General features: G+C 42.9%; 1 protein-coding gene across 1 annotated transcript in view; it reads left to right on the forward strand.

Annotated features, from left to right (window-relative positions):
* The window catches only part of GLT1D1 (glycosyltransferase 1 domain containing 1), a 66,009-nt gene extending 46,569 nt beyond the window's left edge, over positions 1–19,440 (forward strand). Inside the window, exons 11-12 of the mRNA XM_078857577.1 lie at positions 4,576–4,674; positions 16,563–19,440. Coding sequence (XP_078713703.1) covers positions 4,576–4,674; positions 16,563–16,739 — 276 coding nt within the window. The 3' untranslated portion in view covers positions 16,740–19,440. The remainder of the gene's footprint in view (positions 1–4,575; positions 4,675–16,562) is intronic.
* The last annotated feature ends 1,995 nt before the right edge of the window (positions 19,441–21,435 follow it).

Below are 21,435 nucleotides of genomic sequence, written 5' to 3' on the forward strand. Positions count from 1 at the left end.
CCCTTTAAGGGTGCGTACGCAAGAACCCCTTACTCCGTCCATCTCCTTACACTTGGCAAGAATCACAGCCGGGCACGGTGGCACTCGCTCGTAATCTTCTCGTAATCTGTCGCTTCGGAGGCAACGGTGGTAGAGCACGCCGATTTGTGAGACTCTCAAACCCGCTGAGCTGTGGAGATGGTTCTGCAGATAGCATGGGGGACAAATTTGTTCGTGAAGCCGTCCATGCCTAGGTTAGAGTTGTATCTACCCTCGAGCCACTCCGGTATCCTCTCACCCACAGAACACTCACTGAGAACCGTGCAAAGGGGCAGGAACCCTTCCGAGAGAGATTCTTGATTATCGGTGAGGCTTTCCCGGATCGAGGAGGAGACGTTGCCGAGCGGTAACCGCGGCGGCTCGCCGCTCGAGACGGAGGTTCGCGGTTCGATGGCAAGCTGCCACCCTGGTTAATACTCTGCCGGTGTATTCACGATGCGCGTCCCCTGCTTCACAGTGAACGTTCAGGATCCCGTGATGTTACCTCGAACAAGAGTAAGCCACGCGTGTGCCAGCGTCATGGTCCAAATTTGGACGAGAAAAAAATACTCGCAATTTACTTAATTGTGAAAAACCGATGACATGATGTAAACTGCTTTTAATTTCTCGGATATTTAAGTGCCCTATAAATGCACATTATTAGCCTTGGAAATGACACTATCATGGCATTATTATGACATTATAATGACACTGTGTAACAAAAACAAAATTGTTCCTGGGTAGTAAGTGTTATTTCCTTTAGTATAAATACATGTTAATTTTGATTCATATGTTGTTTTCTGACTTTATGTGAACGAAAAGACACAAATTCGCCCATTTTGTCATTGAAAATAGGTACATTTCAAAATATCACTGTACTGGTAACAAAAGCAAAGTTTGTGGGAAATAATAGCCATTTTCTATTCTTTTTAGGCATAAGCAATTACGAAATAACACTACCCAGGAACAAAAATTGTGTTACATAGTGTTATTATACAAATTTAAAGTTGCCTCTACCACTCTTATGTAGATGACACCAAACTGCACATACCCTACCATTTCCCCTGACCCCGATTCACTGTTCAGGCCATGTGCCCATCTTGATTTTGTTTTTGACTGCAGTTCCTTTGACTGCTCCATCAACTGAATTTCCACTCCAATGGAGAAAAAAACGTATTCTCTATAATCACTTTGTTAAGTAAGGCATCGATTTTGGTTAAGTTTCTCAATTTCTGGGCCCTCTTCTACACATCTCTGCGATATCTCCTACACTTAACACTTCCAGACTTCATCTGCTGCTGATACTCCTATCCATGCCTTTGTTGCATATCACCTTTAACTCTTGTAACTCTCCCTCTCATCGATGAGTTCCCAAATCCAACCTTAGATGATCCAGAGCGCGGCTGCGAGACTATATGAGATCCCTCCAGTTCACTACAATAGCCATTCGGAGGATCATCCTCGATGTTTAAAATCCCACGTGGTCAAGCTCCTGCCCACCTCTCTCCTCCCGTGTCTCCTTACTCTCCTCCCGCTGCCGTCCCTTCCAGTAACTAAGGCCTCTTGTTGACACTAGCAATTAACCTTCGCTCCGTGGAAAGTTGCCGTTTTTCCTCCAAGATTTCTGAAACCCGTTTATGTATTTTTCACTCTCGACACTTCCACTGTTTAAGGCCGAACTCAGGACTTATATTTTCTCCTTCGCGTATGATTGATTGCCACCCAATTGCGTTCTTACAGCACTGTAGCCCTCTCTTCATCTTTGTCACACATCCCCCTGATCTATATTTTCATTCACCTTGTTCCACAGCCCGCGTATCCTTATCCTGTACAGTATCTTGAGACGTTGCATTTTAGATGCTCTGTAAATTAAGATCACATTGTGTTGTCCATGTACATTATACAGAACAGTAAACTGAAAGCAATTCAGTTATTTATGGTACAATATTTAGCCTTTTATTTTTGATTAAAAAAAATATATACTTTGGCACTATTTTTCTACATATACAAAATCATGCAAAAATGTTGTGTTTGTTTATCTTACACAATATATAAAGTAGCATTATTTGAAGGGGAAAAAGTGAATCCCAGTGCTTTCAATGAATATACAATTTTTGTTGACTGGTGCAGAGACAAAAAAATTTGCAGCAACCTTAAATCTTCAGTGTTTGTGTGTTTTTATGGTTTATTGTGCTGTCCCACTATATTTGTATTGCATTATTTACACCAACATTGAAATATATCCTGCATTTACAGACAACACCAGGGTTCCAAATTTTCACAACAACCTACTGATTTGAAATGACTCAAAATTCATCTTTCTCCCCCCCCCCCCCACCTCCAAAAATATAAAACACATTGATAGCTGCTGATTTTGTTTTTTATTTTCCAAAATTTGAATTTGTCCACCTAACGAGAGCTGTTGCGTATACAAACACGATTGCATTGCATTGAAATGTACAAGTGTCAGAACAATCACCGTCTAGTTTTCTCTGTAAGTTAATTTGGGGCATTTCTTCGCCTCTCAGCAGTTCTCTCGTTTTTTATATCCTCCTGTGCCAAAAAACCGAGGGTTATATTTCATTGAAAGCCACCCAGCCTCCGCGAGCCGACGAGTCATGCCATCAGTACCCCTGTGGAATTTTTTGGCTTCAGCCTCTGGGCTTTTGCTGAATTGTTTCCTGGGGGCTCACGCCATGGGGATTAGCCCCAGGAAACCGCATTCCGGATCATCTGAAGCAAGTGACCCAGCTCTATCCGATTCGACATTATATACAAGCAGAGATAAGGCATAGACTGGGTAATGTTGAAAAAGCGTTGCTCTCAATCACAGGGTCAAGCCTTAGACTATTATGTAAAATATAATTGTATGGGAGAGATGTGCCATATTATGATAATGTCTAGCGGGATATTTATTATTATAATAAATTCAATTTAAGGCACTGATGGTTTTATGGATTTAAAAAAACCTCCGTCGTGACTATTCATGTTTTTATTTCTGAAATAACGGCTCAACAATATTCTGACATGCAATGAAACTCTTATCTGCCGTTGATGTGAGGCAGTGTTATGGCTGGATTCTGTAATATGCACGTTTATCCACGCAAGTAACTTCCATTAACTATGTGTTCATGCGCAGATAAATGTGGATAATAGGGTGAATTTTCCCTAGCTTTATGGGTATCCGCAAATACGTGCACCTCCAGTGACCATTTCCCGTCACGGAATACGCAGATTAAAAGGATGAATTAAGCCAAACGACTCCTCTCATCCGTGACTCTCACCCCTAGGTGCACCTCTTATCCACAGTTAAATGCGGATAAAAGGATCAATTTGCCATGCCATTGCTTCTATCCTTGAAAAAATTGTAGATAGTCTATTCTCCTATAACTATTTCCGGATCATCTGAAGCAAGTGACCCAGCTCTATCCGATTCGACATTATATACAAGCAGAGATAAGGCATAGACTGGGTAATGTTGAAAAAGCGTTGCTCTCAATCACAGGGTCAAGCCTTAGACTATTATGTAAAATATAATTGTATGGGAGAGATGTGCCATATTATGATAATGTCTAGCGGGATATTTATTATTATAATAAATTCAATTTAAGGCACTGATGGTTTTATGGATTTAAAAAAACCTCCGTCGTGACTATTCATGTTTTTATTTCTGAAATAACGGCTCAACAATATTCTGACATGCAATGAAACTCTTATCTGCCGTTGATGTGAGGCAGTGTTATGGCTGGATTCTGTAATATGCACGTTTATCCACGCAAGTAACTTCCATTAACTATGTGTTCATGCGCAGATAAATGTGGATAATAGGGTGAATTTTCCCTAGCTTTATGGGTATCCGCAAATACGTGCACCTCCAGTGACCATTTCCCGTCACGGAATACGCAGATTAAAAGGATGAATTAAGCCAAACGACTCCTCTCATCCGTGACTCTCACCCCTAGGTGCACCTCTTATCCACAGTTAAATGCGGATAAAAGGATCAATTTGCCATGCCATTGCTTCTATCCTTGAAAAAATTGTAGATAGTCTATTCTCCTATAACTCGGTAGTTGCATTCCTGAAGAACACCGCGTTATGGAAAAATGGCGTTATAAAGCACAGTCCACAATAAGACGTGAGATGCGTCTGCAGGCTGAACAAAGACTGAGGCACATGGGTAGCATCCAGAAGCATCCAGCAGCATCCCGCTTTGTGTGATGCTACGCCGAGGCAGCCGTTGCAACCGCTCATTCCTACTCGCGCAATGTAGTTATGTTGCGTGATCTGTGCATGATAGGAGTGATACTTAATGTGAGTACAGATAGGAGAATGTGTCCCTATGAAGTCCGTGCATGCATACACAAAAGCCACACACGTTCAACTCGACTTCGAAAATGGAAAATGTAGAATTCATCATAAAATACACGTTTATATTTTAATGTCAACATTTTTACTTTGAGCGGCATTTGTGTATGGTGATAGGAACATGAATGTGATCTCATGCATTGTAAACTTTACGACGTTCTCATCTCCACACGTTTGCACACTTGCGCACAGGCTATGCAGCTAGGCCTGCCGGTCATCGCAAGAGACATTCCCGGAAATGCCGCCCTCATCACGCATGAGGAGACCGGACTGCTTTACACCACAGCGCAGGTAAAAAGCAGAGACGGTGCCACTGAGCGTAAACATTTTTACAGCACTCATTGCATACAAAGTGCTTGCCACAAATGAACCACGAAATCATCACGCGAACTCCGGCCATCCTCGCAGCAGCGTCTTTTGGCTAGCCATCGAACAAATAAGGTCACTGCATCGTGCGCTTTCAGTTGCGCTTCTGCGACCATCTGGAACGCTCTTCTGACATTAGGAAGCCACTGGAGCTATGCACTTTTAAAACTAGATTAAAAAAAAAAATAATCGAACTGCTTTTTGTGTTTAGTTTGTTGTCCTTCCCCAGCATCTCTGATTGGCGCAGTTGGCTACATACGGCGCGAATGAAGTTCAACATTGGTGTCATTCTTGGTTAGTTCAATTAACATTCTATGCATTTATTAGATCCCCGATGAAGGTTCGGGGTAGGCGAGGGAGTAGTGACCGCGTTACACTGTTTTACATCCTTGCCGGACTAGCAAGAGTTCAGTGTAAGCAAAGGATTTTGCATTGATGGGCAGGAGCCCTTGTCACTGTAAGACAAGATGGCCGCCGGTGGCAGAGGGTAACGAAGCAAATGGCAAACCAAACGAGGGGGCGTGTCCGCTGCAGAGATGGAGCAATGAAATCCGCTGCCGCGCAGGCACTAGACCAGTGGTTATTAACCTTTACTGCAGCCTTGCACCCCTTTGATTCACAATGGTTAAAATGTATAATGTTAATAAACACATAGGTTTGATGAAACAGAGGAGTTGTACTTACGTGCTTAATTTGTATTTCGATGATTTACCTTCAAAAAAAAATCTGGCCACATCTCGCACCCCCAAAAAGGGCATCGAGTACCCCCGGGGGATGCGTGCACCCCAGGGTTAAGAACCACTGGGCTAGACGGATTGTTAAAGCGTTAAAAACACGAGAGACGGCGACGGCTTGGGAATGCTTTCGTCCAGCAGTGGATTGATAAGGACCGGCGATGATTATGACGATGGAGCACACACTCCGACTGCACCTGATGTTATTTTATATTGTCTCTGGGAGGCAGTCTGTGGGTGTTGCACCAAGGTTCAATTGTGCACTTACAATTCTTAAGTGTATTTCCCATTTTTGTTTTTAAATAATGAAGTGCCTTAGTTCCTGGCTATATTGTCACTATAGTATTCGCCAGAAAGATGGGCCTCCTATTGCTGTGCTGCGACGTTTTAGCTGAAGGGAATTGGTTGAGGTTATTGAGATTGTCTGGTTGATTCTCATGCAAACACCACCAAGTGCCCTCGGCTCCAATCATCACAACTTCTCCCCTATGGCCACATCGCTGGTTCTCACGCGTCATATCGATCTGTATCGCATTATTAAAAAAACAAAGAAGCCTGCATACGTCATGCCTTGCCGGTTCTTTGTTTTTCCGTCTTTAAGCCTCGTATTGTCTCAGTCTTGTATTTTATTTCTAATCGTGCCTTTCTCAAGAAATGGACTTGTGTCGTGCAAACCTGAATGTGGCTTTGAGTTCAGTGTGTTCTAATAAGGTCCTTGAAATTGATATTCAAAGAGCAATCCTGGAAAAGAAATCAAGAGTATGTATACCTTGGACAGTTATTGCAGGGGGAATGGAACCAACATGATTAATTAATGAGGCAAGTGAGAGCAGGTTCCTGTGCTTTTGTAAAATAAAAATGCCAATACAACGTACCAATTTGCCTTAACATACGAACATGCCTCAAGAAGGAGGTTTTTATTTCAGTGCCTCTCACCAGCTGTGACATGGGAACACTATTTTTTTTGAAACCGACAAAAATGATCAACAGATGAAACGTACTCAAAAGAAACATCGACAGGTACATTCTTGGAATAACACTGAGACAAAAAAGAGGAACAGATGGATCAGAAAACAAATATAATTTAAAGACATAATATTGGCTGTTAATAAAGTAAGCAGGCCTGTGCAGGGATACATCGCTAGAAGGGGGGGAAGGCCAACGGTCGAGGCTGGTGAATGAATGGCAGCCAAAGGAGAGATCGCACCCAAGAGGAAGGCTACCGAGAGAATGGAGGGATGATGGGACAAGCTGATGCGTGTGAGCGAAATGTATTAGAGGTGTCACGGGACTTTGGGGAATGCCGATGACTTGGAAAGGCCTTGACACAGCAGCGGATAGAGCCTGGCTGCTGATGAACGCATTACCATTACGCATTCATCGCACATGACGTAAAATATTTCATCTGGGTCGCTTCACTCCATTAGCTTTATTGTGTTCTTTTCATTTGTGCGGAATTGTTCAGTCTTTCGAGCAAAATGCTTACATTGCATTTTTTTTATTTTGCGAGGAGATAAAACAATTCAGCACTAGTCAATTTTGTCTGTGAGTTCTCATATATGGGATGAGACAGACCACTACGAGGCATGTTTGAGATTAGATTGAGTGGAGAAAGTTGAATATTGGAAAGTTAAAACTCTTCCCACGGTCCTAAAGCAACAGATGCTGCAAAATGGCTCCCTGCCACATGCCCCCCCCCGCCGCCATGGTAGGCAAAGTCAAAGGATTCGTCCTTTGAAAAGAAGATTAGCTGTGGGTTAGCGTTAGTTTTCAGCAGCGCTTGGTCTTAATCTAGTGCAATCGAGAGCTTTAGTCACAGATACGAGGCCAGGTGGCGTTCCAGTCATGCGCTCCGCCAATTCACTCTGTTTTGAACAGTGCAGTAAATTCAGCTGCACAGGGCGAGGGAAAAAAGATTACTTTAATCTGCACCTGGGTCAATGTTCATTTGTTAAGGTGCCTGACCAGCAGTTTGTGTGTGTGTGTCTACATAACAAAAGCTTTGACAGGCGGTGGCTGACAGACGCCAATTTCAAATGGACATTGCATCGTACTCGTCCCTGTCACTTAACAAAAGTATGAAGTATGCAGGTGCCCGCCGCTATGTGTGTGATCATGCTGTCTAATGCTTGTGAATTGTGCCGTCTGTATTTTAATGAAAAAAATCTATGGCACTGCCTCTCAAAATAATTGTTTGTCTTTACGTTAGCACCCGCATCATTAATTATCATACTTAGCATAGTGAGATACAGATTTTTAGAGACGTGCAGTAGTAATTTTAGATGTTTCAATTAAATTGGAATTATTATGCATCTGATTTATGTTTTATTATTTCATTACCGTTTATATAATTTTCACATTTGACGAAGGAAAAAAAAACACCGTGATGAATCCGTAATGCAGTAGTTAAACGTGTAAAATGTTCACGAGAAAAAAAACAATACATTTAGATTGCCTCATTTTTGTAAGTACCATAGTCAGTCCTCTTTTATTGTTTGTTAAAATTCTAACGATTTCCTTTCAAAAGGCATATTTAATGTTGTCCATTGCACTGACTTACAGGATTACCCATGGTCTAGAATCAGAGATGGACCGTGTAGAGAGATTCCTCTTTCAGGCATTACGTTATTGATTGTCGTGTTGGAGTACCATTGTTGTGACCTTGCAGGAACGACGGTTTCAGAAGATTTCTTTTTAATCTGTAATCTTTTTTCCTCCGCAACACGTCTTCTCGATCGTCGCTCACACATTGCAATTCCGAGTAATTATAAGCTCAGCTTTGCTAGTTTGAAAGAGCAATAGCAGTATTCGTGAGATATATGTGTGTAAATTCTCAATGAACTCTAATTAGGAATTTCTACATAGAAAGTGTTGCTGTTATTATTCGCTGATGTATAGTATCTGTGTGAGGTTTTAAAATACAATGCACCTGCATGTCGTCGAATCCATTCCTAACAGTGTTTAGTTCTTCCTGCACACTGCAGCAAAACGTTTTAAAGCTACATAAACAACTTGTGAACAAGAATCTAGACTTTTCCAGGAGGGATTTTTTATTACGCTGCCTTGCTTTCTTGCTTGTAGTCGCAAGAAAACGAGTGTCGGCACGGACACTTCTCACCCCCGTCTCGGTATCATCACTGTTTTTATTACAATAATCCTCTTTGCCTGGGGAGCGGTGATGTAGGGGTAAGCGCACTTTGCGATGAACCCTATGACCTGAACCCAGAAACCTGATGCTAAGCTTGGTTATCATTATTATTTACGTCAGCGATGAGTAATATCTGAACCAGCCGTGGGATCCTCTGTCACCAACCCACGTCACCAACCCACGTCAACCACTTTGGTGAAGTACGTTTAAACAAACCCCGTAATCAACACAGTGCAGGGAGGGAGGGCTTCTCCCAGAAGTGGATTCGCAAAGGGCCGTTATATAATAGAATAGAATTAACCATAATTTATCTTCTTGGTTCTTTCGGTAAAGTCACGTAGAAGGGAAGTAATAAAATAATAAAAATTAAACATAATAATCATTCAGACTCTGTCTACGTGATAGACCTGTTCTCCACCTGAAGACGGCTGCTTGCGTTGTGGCCGAAACGTCGTGAGAATTATTTTGTTATGTTTTATTTTTATTATTTTATTACTTCTTTTCTACGTGACTTTACCGAAAGAACCAAGAAGATGAATCCCTGCAGTCACGAAAGCTTTAAATCGAAATGTAACCATAATTTCTTACGAAAATATTCACCGTCGTAATACTAATTTCACAATTTTGACTTTGTAATGCGCCAATATTCGCTTGCACTCAGGAGAGAGAGAGAGTACGACTCAGGAGGTGCGAGGAACCACAGAGGGGCAGCCACTCTGTGAGCCGACACCAACAACTGCTCATGCTTTGTGGTCCTCCACATACTCGGATCATATCGGCCAATTCATGAGCGGTTTTTCTAGATGTCAGAGGAATGCTGCAGTAGCCGGAGAGAAGCCGCACGCGAGAAGGGGGGCGGTGGCAGCATCATCCAATCGGTGACCCCAGGGGGCCTTTTCCCGTGTGGCCCCCGAGCTGTGGAATTCACTCTCCGTCCGATATTAGATCTGCTGAGTCCCTCGGTTTATTTAAATCCCGCCTTAAGACATTTTTTTTTCCTTAAAAGCTTTTTATCCTTGTTAATTTTGTTACGTGTTTTTAGGGAGGGTGGTTAAATCGTGAGCCTGCGTGCTTATGTTAGGTTTTAGAATTGTGTTGTTATTTACTTACTTGCTGTGCAGCTACTTTTGACCTCTGGGTGAAATAAGCTTCGTAAATGTAAATTATTATTTAGAAAAGATGGAAGCAGATGGAGATGAAGCACTCGCTGTGCTGCCATCTCCCTGGAAAGCTAGGGTATGGCCACCTCGACACCCAATTGAAGGGAGTCTTGCAACATTTGTGCGGTGAACCACCAATCCCCGCTCCCTCCACAGTTCATAATCAACGTTTTTGGGTTTAGATCGCGTTATTTATAAATGTGTCGTAACCCTCCACCACCCGACACGGCCAATCAGTAAAAAAGTGTCACGTTGACAAAAGACAAATAGTTCACTGCTTTAGCCCACCGGTGTGTTGAAGCGTGAAACCACAACATTTACAATTTGAGTTGAACGACGTTTCGCTGGTAATTGCATCCAGCATCATCGGGCAATTCGCCAGAATGGTGAGGCTCTGCTGTGTCGCCCGTTCTTATATAGGGCAGCAGCAGGGTGACGTCATCATTAACTCATTAACTCATCAGGTGCTGAATTACAGACACGCGACACAACCTTGCGTGGTAGGAGTCGCGGTTTCATCAGTCCACGCCGCTGGATGAAGGACTCCGCAAGCCATTGCCATCTCTCACAACACTGCGACGTAATAATCCGCAGCACACTTGCACTCAAGCTGTCGCGTGTGCACGTGATTAGCCCATGGGCACTGCAGCACAACGTTAAACCTTTTGGCCACTCGGACACTTTGCAAGAAGTCGGCAGTTATCTGTTAATTGGTGAGAGTAATTTAGCAAGTGGGCATTTTAATAATCTGTCACGTCTTCATTTGCAAAATTGTAAATTTTGCGTGCCATTGTTGAGGAGCGAAAATTAGACGCAACTGAATTTGAAAAAGCACTCTGGGGCCTTCTCTGTAATCGAGATACCGAAGTGTATTTTGACAAGGTGAAATGGCTCTACTCGTCTGTGAAACAGCGCATTTTGTGAGATGGACTTGTCACGAATACCAAATGTACTAAATTATTGTTCAATTAAGGAAAGCGATTAATTGAATGAGGGGGCAGATATCTTTACGGCAGAGGAGAAGGCTCTATTCCTGTCGCGAAGGGATTGATGGGAGGTTGTAATGGAGGGCAGAGCAGGAGAGACGGAACAGGATGGTGTAAAGAATGGTTATGGAAAACAGTGGTAAAATTAATCAAGCAAACCCATTACAAAGCTGAATGTACAAGCACGACAGGTAAATAAACATGCTTGATATGACGATAATGATTTCATCACGGTGATGTCGTCATCGTCGTCGTTATCGTTAAAACGTCTTCACGTGGGCTTGTGTACTCCATTATATTCGAAACCGTATTTCTGAGGCCGAGTTGAGATAAGGAAAATTGTAAAGAAGCCAGCTCAGTCATTCATGAGCTTTAGTGCATTGAATTCAGTGATGGATGATGATGATGAAGACGTCAGCTGGGGGGATGAAGGTGCTGAATATAGTGGCATGACCCTTTCTCTACCCCCCTTGGATGGATTTTCGCAAGGGGACGTTGTGAGAAATTGTTCGGGGCGCACTTTGCTTGCTGTCATTCCTGCTCCCAGCGCCACCCCCCCCCCCCCCCACGTACATTCCATCCCTAATGCTCAATAACACGCTATGTGAATCACTTGATGAATTGTGTCACTGTTTATTCATCTATAAAGCAGGCAAGGCAACTGGCTGGCTGGTTGGCAACGTCAACAGGATGCGAGGTTGGCACAAAACTCAAGATTGTTTTCCGAGGCCAAACAGCTGGTCTCCCTCTCCCTTCATTAGGCGGCATTCTGGGAGGCATTTGAGTGACCGTGTAATGGCGTGGTAAATGATCATAGCACTTTGCCCGGGTCAGGGTGGACATGTTTGTAATGTGGGTGACTGACTCGGCGGAGCCTGCAAGCGCGTTCAGAAAGTAAGAGGGCCAGATAGAGCTGTGGCATTTGCTCGGTGACGGATCAATAGAAGGCGATTGTTCAGCGCTCATTCTGTCGTGCGGCTTCTCAGCTGTAAAATGCTTAAAAAGTTTCCCGCTGACCTTCGACCCTGGCGCCATGCTCGGCGGCTTCTGCCAACATGATTGATCACCTTTGACGGCTTTCGGGGGCCATGCTCGAATGCATCGGCGCCATTCTGAACAAAAAAACATGGCACGCACCGAGCGTTTTGTGTTTTACCGATTTCAGCTATGCCGGTCCCCCCCCCACTCTCTCTCTCTCTTCGTGAAACCTTTTTTTTGAGCAATGGTAAATTATTGTTGATGGCGTAACTAATTAACACGCACGTAAATAAAAACGCACAACGCTTCGTGATAAATATGTTATGGTTGCTGTGTCCTTGAACGGTGGTTTTTAATTGTTTTTGTTGTTAGAATGTTTCAAACTATTTGACATTCTGTGGAACATTTTGTCTAAAAATAATACATCGCATTTAGGAAGCACTCATGTATGTACTGGGTACTCAAGGCACTGCAGGTCACAAAACAAGTTCGAAGCAATCTCACAACATAAAAAACAAAGACCTGGTCTAAAGGTTCAACAGTTATTTAACAAACCCACCCCCTCCATAAAATTATCATACCAAATTCTAGATTTGAAGCTTTCGTGACTGCAAGGTTTCATATTCTTAGGTTTTTTTCGGTAAAGTCACGTAGGTAAAAAAACATTAAAATTAATTAAAGTAAAATAAAATAAAAATCACGACGTTTCGGAGGCAACACAAGCTTCCGTCTTCAGGTGGAACCGTCACAGCCACGACAGCTGTATCGGTTCCACCTGAAGACGGAAGCTTGTGTTGCCTCTGAAACGTCGTGATTTTTATTTTCTTTTACTTTAATTAATTTTAATGTTTTTTTACCTACGTGACTTTACTGAAAAAACCTAAGAATATCATACGAAATGGTTGCCACCAACCGGTATCATCTTGGTGTGTATGGGTTGTGTTGCGTATACATTTTGGAATAACCCCCTAAATGAGATTCATATTAATCTTTACATTGTTTTTGCGGGGGAGAGGGGAGGGTAGAGGGGGTGGGGTTTCAGTTATTACACGTACGCCATCGAACAAAGTCGGTTGCCGCATCGCTCACCTTCAGATGCGCTTCTGCGGCCGTCTGGAACGCTCTTCCTTCCAATATGAGGAAGCCACTGAAGCTATGCACTTTTTAATCTAATTTGAAAACGCATTTCTTTTGAACTGCGTTTTGGCGTTTGGTTTGTTGTCCTTCCGCACCTCCAATAAGCACGGTTGGCTACGTATGGTGTGAAAGAAGTTCAACATACATGCATACAACAAATATATGCTCATGTTATGTTGATACGCATAGTATGCGAGGCTATTTGCTTGTTTGTGCGACATGCTCTGCAGGAGTAAATTAAATTGCACGCCTTTTCACCTTCGAGGATGGAAAAATAAGGTATGGAATGTTTGAAAGGTAGACTTAATAGCCTTGGCTATCAGACAATATAATCACGTGTGGACCAGTGATTGAACATAACAAAACAGGACAAGACTGACAAATAAAAAATGGAACTGAAATACAAAGAGTGCGGGAATAATACTGTGACAGGAGAAATGCATTCGGCTGGAAGCTCTGACCAGCTTCTAATGTGGGTTCCCGGCTGCATAATTTCTTGAGGAGTGATTGAATCAACCAAGGTTAACCCCTTTGCTGAGAGTTGTCTGTAGACAGAGACTCAATGGAGGCATGCCACTGCTGCATTGTGCCTGGGTACTGTGCGGTACGTGCAGATTAGTGCTATAAAGCCACCTGGTGTCTTTGAGTTAAACTTTAAAAATTCAAGTAAATATAGCCACGCTCGGTTTTGTTACGTCTCAATTTCGACCGTGCTATGTTCGGGAAAATTGGCACCCTGGATAAATTAGTGTTGCTTTCATCAAATGGTTAATTAAATAGCCGTGCTTTTCCCCATAGTTTTCGAACAGTCTTGGCATACGGTTGAATTGCTTATAGAGCTGTCCTTAATTTTATTCTTTTTAAAAACGCACTTTGAAATTATCTCATTATCGCCCTTGCCTATCTACCATTGTCCTAAAAGAATGTTTTGTCCAATTTCATTTGGCATTTGTCAAATTTCTGCCTTTGCTTTCACACCCCATGTGCATCAAAAATATATTTTCCGCGGCCCTCTTCTTCTTGATGGCAGCACATCGTGTGCGGATTGCCGCATTTCCTATTGTCCACGATTATGCACGCATAAGAAGAGGAAGAGGGCAGAAAGAGTAACACGGGACAGCAGGTAGGACATTCCAATATTTGTCACATCCATAAACATTTCTGCAGGGGATTCTGCCGTCGTGGTGCAACAGTTGGCACACTAAACTTCCAATCCAGAGGTGGCGATCCAATTTCATTTCCCAGCGCGGCAGTTCAAACTGAACTAAACTACTATACCAGGTAAGGCACCCACTGAGCTGTGGAGCTCTTTTTCAGAAGCGACCTGGCCACAAATGATAGCTCAACGAAGTGGCTCATCAAGTGGGAATTTATAGCAGCCAAATACTCTAAACGCATGTTGATTCCAAATGTGGAGGGGAAAACCAGAGGACACGGAGAAAAATCCACACGACCACGGGGAGAGCATGCAAACTCAAATATACAGGCGTCAAGGTCGGGGTCGAACCCACGCCCTCCTGTATACCAGGTGAGGTAGTTAACATGATCTCGCCACCACAGCGGTTGAAACGATGGTGCAAGTTTCTTAAAGGCCTCTGTTCGCCCAGCAGTGTAAATCTGTTCAGCACAGGACAGTTGATCGCCAGGTCGCTTGTGGTGGGATAGAGTGTGGGTGCTCCCACCTGTTCTAAGACAATTGGGCAGCGTGCAAGAGTAAGGACATGGTTGACGATGATGAAGATGATTAACAATGATGATGACGATGATTTAGGATGTCACGTTTTTGCAATCGCCTCCATTATTCCCCACGCTACTGCAGCTGTAAAGTAACAATGTCGAGTATTCCCACCATTGTCAATGAAGCATGTTAACACGCCTGTCCCAAGTGTTACGTTCGTTAATCCTGGCACAGCCAACAGATTGGAACACGAATGAATAATAGACACCGCTGTTATCTTTCTTAATTGCATATCAAATGAATTGAGCGACCAATTAATCCTATTTGCAATTATTGTGAGTTGCAGATAAGAGGTGTGTTTTTGTGGATAGTAGCAAGAAAACTTCCCTTATCCGCAAATGTGCTGCTTATCCACAACAGCATCTCTCAAATTTGTTTGGCAGATGAGAGGACTGCTTCTGCATATACAATTGTAGATGCATACATTTACACACAGGCACGCTTTGCCAAGCAGAGGAGGCAAAGTGAATAAATCGGCACGCACATAAAAACTGCGCCGTTGAAAATTCGTTAAGAAATTCACTTGGAAAATTACAGTGTAAATTGCACCCAATAAATCATTAGTTCTTTGCATAAACCGACTGACACTTTATAATTAATAGGAGGTAATTAAGGAATGTGACACATTATTAACTCTTATTAAGTGGTTGTTGTTTTTTCTTCCTTGTAACGCTAAGCAGGGTCCAGTTTTTAATATATATTACATCTAAATAAGTGGTACTTAAAAATGTGTTTTTGTTTTACCAAGTGTGAATTTCTTCTTGAGACAAATAATATGCTCTTCTTGGTTCTTTCGGTAAAGTCACGTAGAAGGGAAATAATAAAATAATAAAAATAAAACATAATAAAATACAATTCTCACGACGTTTCGGCCACAACGCAAGCAGCCGTCCTCTGGTGAAGAACAGGTCTATCGGAAAGACAGCGTCTGAATGAAACCACCAAGCTTGGCAGCGTATATTTGAGCTGGGTTAGAGGAGGAAGGGCGCCTTGACAAAGGAATTTGCATATCAACAGAGTAATTTAGCATATTTATGGAAAATGCAGATATGGGATTAGTCACTACTTGTGGAATGCATAGGAGGTAGGGTGGGGGGGGGTCTCAAAGTCCTATTATGCCCGTGCATTATGTAGGATTAGCGGCAACATAATATGCTATCTTATCGTCGTTGCTATCTCTGTCCGAACCCCTTGCCGCGTACATTAATTAATGTATCCACCCTTCCACCTTCAATGCCCCCTCCACATCACACACACATCGTTCTCCTTTCTACCATGGCCAGCTCTCCATCAGCCATTCAGGGTGCCTGTAGACTAGGGTTGGTTTTCAATAAGACGGTTGTTTTTTTTTGGGTTAGATCGCGTAAATATAAATGTGCCGTTAAACCCGCCACCACCTGACACAGCCAATTAGTAAGGTTTGTCACATAAACGAAATATGCCAATTCGTCACTAGTATAGCACACCGGTGTGTTGGAGAGCCAAGCCACAACATTTACAATCTGAGTACAACATTTCACCAGTAATTACAGCTAGCTTCATCAGGCAACAGCCAGATTTGTGGATAAATCCTCCTGTTTCGTTCCTTAAACAGAGGGGTAGATGTGATGACAACAGGAAGATATCTCCACAAATCTGGCTGTCGCCTAATGAAGTTGTAATTACTGACAAAACGTCGTACTCAGATGGTAAATGCTGTGGATTTGCTCTACAACACACTTTCTAGTAACGAATTGGCATATTCTGTTTAAGTGACAAACCTTACCGATTGGCTGTGTCGGGTGGTGGCGGGTTTAACGACACATTCATATTTACGCGATCTAACCAAAAAAAAAGCCTGTATTTTAGATTGCGCTTTCAACTAGATCAGGGCCTCGGAACACTGAAACTGCTGATTGAATTAACACACAGCCCATGCATCCCATCCCGCAGGAGTTCAAAGTGCAGGCACGGAGACTAATGACGGACATGGCTCTGAGGGAGAGGCTGGTGGCGTGCGCCCGGCGTCTCGTGGAAGGGAGCCACTCGCAGCAGGCAGAGCGCCGCACGTACTCGCGTCTGCTGCTCGAACTGTCGGGACCGGAGCCGGTCGCCACCGCCTCCGGGTGAAGAACCCGTGGGGTAGCGAGCGCCTCAGGGCACAACCACTGCATGCCCCCCCCGTCACCGACACCTCCGACATCTCCGACACTTAGAGATGTGGCTAAGAGAGGCCATCGCGACAATTTTTTTGAACAAGAAATAAGAATAAGTTGTGGGATTGTTGAGTTTGGGGTTTGTTTGTTACCCCCCCCTCCCCATTTCCTTCATCACAACTAAGGTGACATAATGCTGATTGTTAAAAAATTGCTTGATATTTCTGCGTTGGAAGTAGCGATGCACAAGCACAATTTGACGACAAGAAAAAACAATCAACACATTCGTCATAAACACTGCCTTAAAATAAAAATGTAAAATCGGCAACGTTTCGAGCACTGCCCACCCCCCCTTCTTGTGCTATGAAAAAGGGCCATTGCCCGAAATGTTCCCGATTATTTATATTTTTCTTACAAGGTCACATGGTGTTATTGATGAATATGTTGGGTTTCTTTTATTTCGGTACACAGTAGCGCAATGAACGGTGGGTTGCGGCGCTGAGCATGCAGCCAGTGCGAAGATGTGATGCAGTTAAAGCGGAGTAGAACTTGCGTCTGTGATGAAGTGAGGACGACAACGATGTGGATCCAATTTGTAATCTTAACAGATAATCACTGGCAACCATTCGCCAATAGGAAGAAGCCCCACACATTGCAAGGTGTGGCCCACGCCATTGGCAGTGGCACGCAAAGCATTAGCGATGCAGCAGATCAACTCTCACCGTGCCGCCTCTATTTGCCAGGCGAGTAATGTAGTATTGATTAGGCGATTAAAATTGATTCTATAGCTCACAATACGTGCATTTGAGTTGTGCAATGTATGCAAATGATACTCTCGCGTCGCGTTCGGGGAGGGGGGGGGTAACGAAGGACAAAATATTGGAGACGGAAAAATATGAAACGTGATCAAAAGATGGTTAAGAGCGAAACGAACAAAAAATAATAGACACTTGAATGTAATCGCTGAGGTGAGTGAGGAATCGTGGCATGCCTACTATTTACTCCTTAAATTAGCAGACTTCATAAAGCTCGTTCTACGCGGTCACACTTAATCCTGGCGTGTGCGTGAAAGTTGCTGAAACGGGTGTGTGCCCCTGCCATGCATGTCAACGTGTGTGGCTCTTTACAGCTTACATATCTGCCCACCCCAAGCTGTTATCCTGTTGTGATCTTTGTTCCCCAAGCAGAATACAGATGGGGGGGGGGGGGTTATAATGGTGGCTGCCGCTCAGCCTGACAATGTTGAGTGTTTGTCTTGGGGGAGCGCACACAAAAAAAAAACCCGCGAGTCACATTTTGCAAGTAATCCCACCCCCTTTAGTAAAGCATATTGAATTATGATTGGCTGGCATTTCTCGGCAGAGAAGAGTAACAGCCCTTTCGACATATGGAAAAAAGTGGCTCTTGGTTAGCATGCCAGATTGCGCGTCATTGGCAAGTCTCGGAGCTGCTTCTTGCTTGCAAATCAATGCACGTTTTAAGCGTAGGATAAGCGAGAAGACTGGATGAGCCATGGATCTCTAGGATGTCGTTATTGCATGTACAGTAGCTGTCTGTGAACTTGAAAACGTGTATAGTCCGTGGTATAATATAGTATCATTTTACTACTGTAATCCGTTTTATCAAACAATTTGTACTTTAGATTAAGGTGAGGCTTGGAAAAGCATGGCCTTGGTCAAGCATCCTAGATCATGAGTCATCGCAAGACTCAGCTGCTTCTTGCCTGCAAATGTATGCGGTGTGTCAGGCTAGCGGCTCCAGTGTGTTGTCACAAGTTTTTATTCCATGTTTCAGTTGGGAAACCGTGTAGAAAGTAATTTCATAACCTTGAGATTCTGGCAAATTCCATATTTTAAAGGAGAGTCCAAATATATATTTATGGATAGGCAGTGTTTACAGTAAGCCTGAGTCGGATTCAGATTTTCATAAATTCACACATCATGCCATTTCAATACTGCGATATAGCTGTGTATTTAAATAAAAGTTGTCTGCATTAATTGTCGTTATGTATGGATCGCATTGGATGACTGGTGATACATTACAAATTTATATGGCGGCTTGTAGGGTTGTCTTGTGAGTGAGTCGATACAAACTAATGTCCTTTTAAATTAGATTGTGAAATAAATATCGTGTGGTTAGCTGACGGCATTTATCTTTGTGTTTAATATGATGAAGGAAGACTTAATTGAGTACTTTGAAAAAAAAACTAAAGCAAGATCAATTTGCTAATAATTCAAAAGAGTCAAGCAAGATCTATACAGTATTTGGTGATTTAATCTTAAGGTTTTTAAGTTACTCTGTCCACCCTTGTGCAGCAAACTTCAAACGCTCCAATTAGAAGGTTTTCATGACAACTGGCATATAAATATCGGCGACCTTGCTGAAGCAAGCCGGTCATGGCACTAACGTGTGTGTGTGCAATTAGGCTCTTAGGGGACTGGCATCAGAAAATGGCGGACGGCTTGCCCTAGGCGTGAACATCTCTTTCGATCGTAATGTGTTCAATGTTCTCACGCTGACATAACCGTGTTATCATACTGAAAGGAGCTCATTCATTGTTCGTACTTGTGAATGCCCTCTGCTGTTCTCTATATGTTTAAGAACCTGAAGAAGGTTGTACGATTTAAAATGCTGTTATAACGGCTCAGACATGGTCAGTCAAATGTTAAGGCCAACTGGAGCATATATTGTCCATTGAGGTTTTCGCACCTTACCCATCAGACAAATGCATGGAATGGTACATCTTATCAAGTGGTCGTGAGCATATTTAACGTTCATATAATTATTTGGAAAGAGGTATCCTGGTCAATATTTTTCTGATTGTATTTAAATGAATTTTAAAAATCGAAGCTATGGTTCAGGTGTAACAAAAAGTGTCAACCTCAAAGCTAAATTTCTATATAAAGCTTTCGTGACTGCAGGGATTCATCTTCTTGGTTCTTTCGGTAAAGTCACGTAGAAGGGAAATAATAAAATAATAATAAAATAAAACATTAAATAATTCTCACGACGTTTCGGCCACAACGCAAGCAGCCGTCCTCAGGTTAAGAACAGGTCTGTCGGAAAGAGAGCGTCTGAATGAAACACCACCAGGCTTGGAGCGTATATTTCAGCTGCTTTGGAGGGAGAAGAGCGTCCCCCTCCAACCCAGCGTCCCCCTCCAACCCAGCTTAAATATACGCTCCAAGCCTGGTGGTGTTTCATTCAGACGCTGTCTGTCCGACAGACCTGTTCTTCACCTGAGGACGGCTGCTTGCGTTGTGGCCGAAACGTCGTGAGAATTATTTTATTATGTTTTATTTTTATGTTATTTTTTTATTTCCCTTCTACGTGACTTTACCGAAAGAACCAAGAAGACTCAAAGATAAACTCTAATATAATGGATGAGACATGGAGCTTCGCTATGGTTGTTTTACATGTTCATGAACCGTTTAAGTGGAAGTGCGTGTAGTAATTTAGTGTTCTATTGTTACTCGTATATTTTTCTACACGTGATTGTATTTTAGAAATTGTACAATTGTTTTGCCAATTGAGATAACTGCTGTGATCAACTTTGACATATATGAGATTACAAGTTGATTTGTAAAAACAATGCCATATATGAATCCATGTTTAAGCTAATGGTAATTTCGAGACGCGAGGGAGCTTTACATCTGTGAATGAGATTTGCCGGACTTTGAAGTGATATGGATATTTTCATCATGGAACCCATTCACACTCAGACTTCGCATTGCCAGCAATGCCCCCGTGCATAATTTCGACGGAAACATTTGTGGCCTGAACTAATGTAATTAGATGTGGGCGGCATACACATTTTAAGTGGCCGACGGACTTGAAGCGTCCACCTGGATACCTCCGGCTCGTACCCTTGCATATTTACCTTGTGTGCTGAAATCGTTCGTAATTTCAGTCTTACCATCGGACGATATTACTTTGCGTTGTTATATTTTCTGCCGGAGCTGGTTGTCACCGATAACTCTCCGATTACCACTGCGAACCTCAAGCAACCGTATTCCATTGTCATTCGTATCTTGTCATTTCCATACTGACTAGCAGATGGCCTCACTGTTCATACTGTTTGTAAATGCTTTTCCTTACGATATTAGGAAGCCACTGGAGCTATCCACTTTTGAATTATCCAGATTGAAAACTAATTTATTTTAGAACTGCTTTTTTCTGTTTTGTTTGTTGGCTACGTACGGTGCGAAAGAAATCCAATATACATGCATACTTGGTGCACACTTGCGCACCCAAGTCTCTAAAAAGGAAGTCAAAATTAATGCTCAGGATGGCTACTAAAGAAAAGGAGAGAGGTGTGAGGTAATTTGAAAGAGATCAAAACACGTGTGTTTGGGAGGGGTGGATTTTTGTCTCCCGCCATGCCCAACATGCTCGACTACATGTTCACTAAACCCATGGACAGAGTAGAGGCCGCATAACACCTCGGAATACCAGAGGGTCATTTGTGCCCGAGAGACTGTGAGTCTGTGGATGGTGCCGGATTGTCAGCTCGGACAATAACGCTTCGCATATATTAGCTTCAACGAGCAAGGCTTACATGTTGCACCCATTGTCATAGCGCCTCCTGATTCTCCTTTCACTGACCCTAGACATCCCTTTGGGAGCTCTAGCCTCCCTTATTTTGCCAATGTACAAGTTCACCGTTGGCT

The sequence above is a fragment of the Lampetra fluviatilis genome, chromosome 6 (genome assembly GCF_964198595.1).
Source record: "Lampetra fluviatilis chromosome 6, kcLamFluv1.1, whole genome shotgun sequence".
Classification (NCBI taxonomy): Eukaryota; Metazoa; Chordata; class Hyperoartia; order Petromyzontiformes; family Petromyzontidae; genus Lampetra; species Lampetra fluviatilis.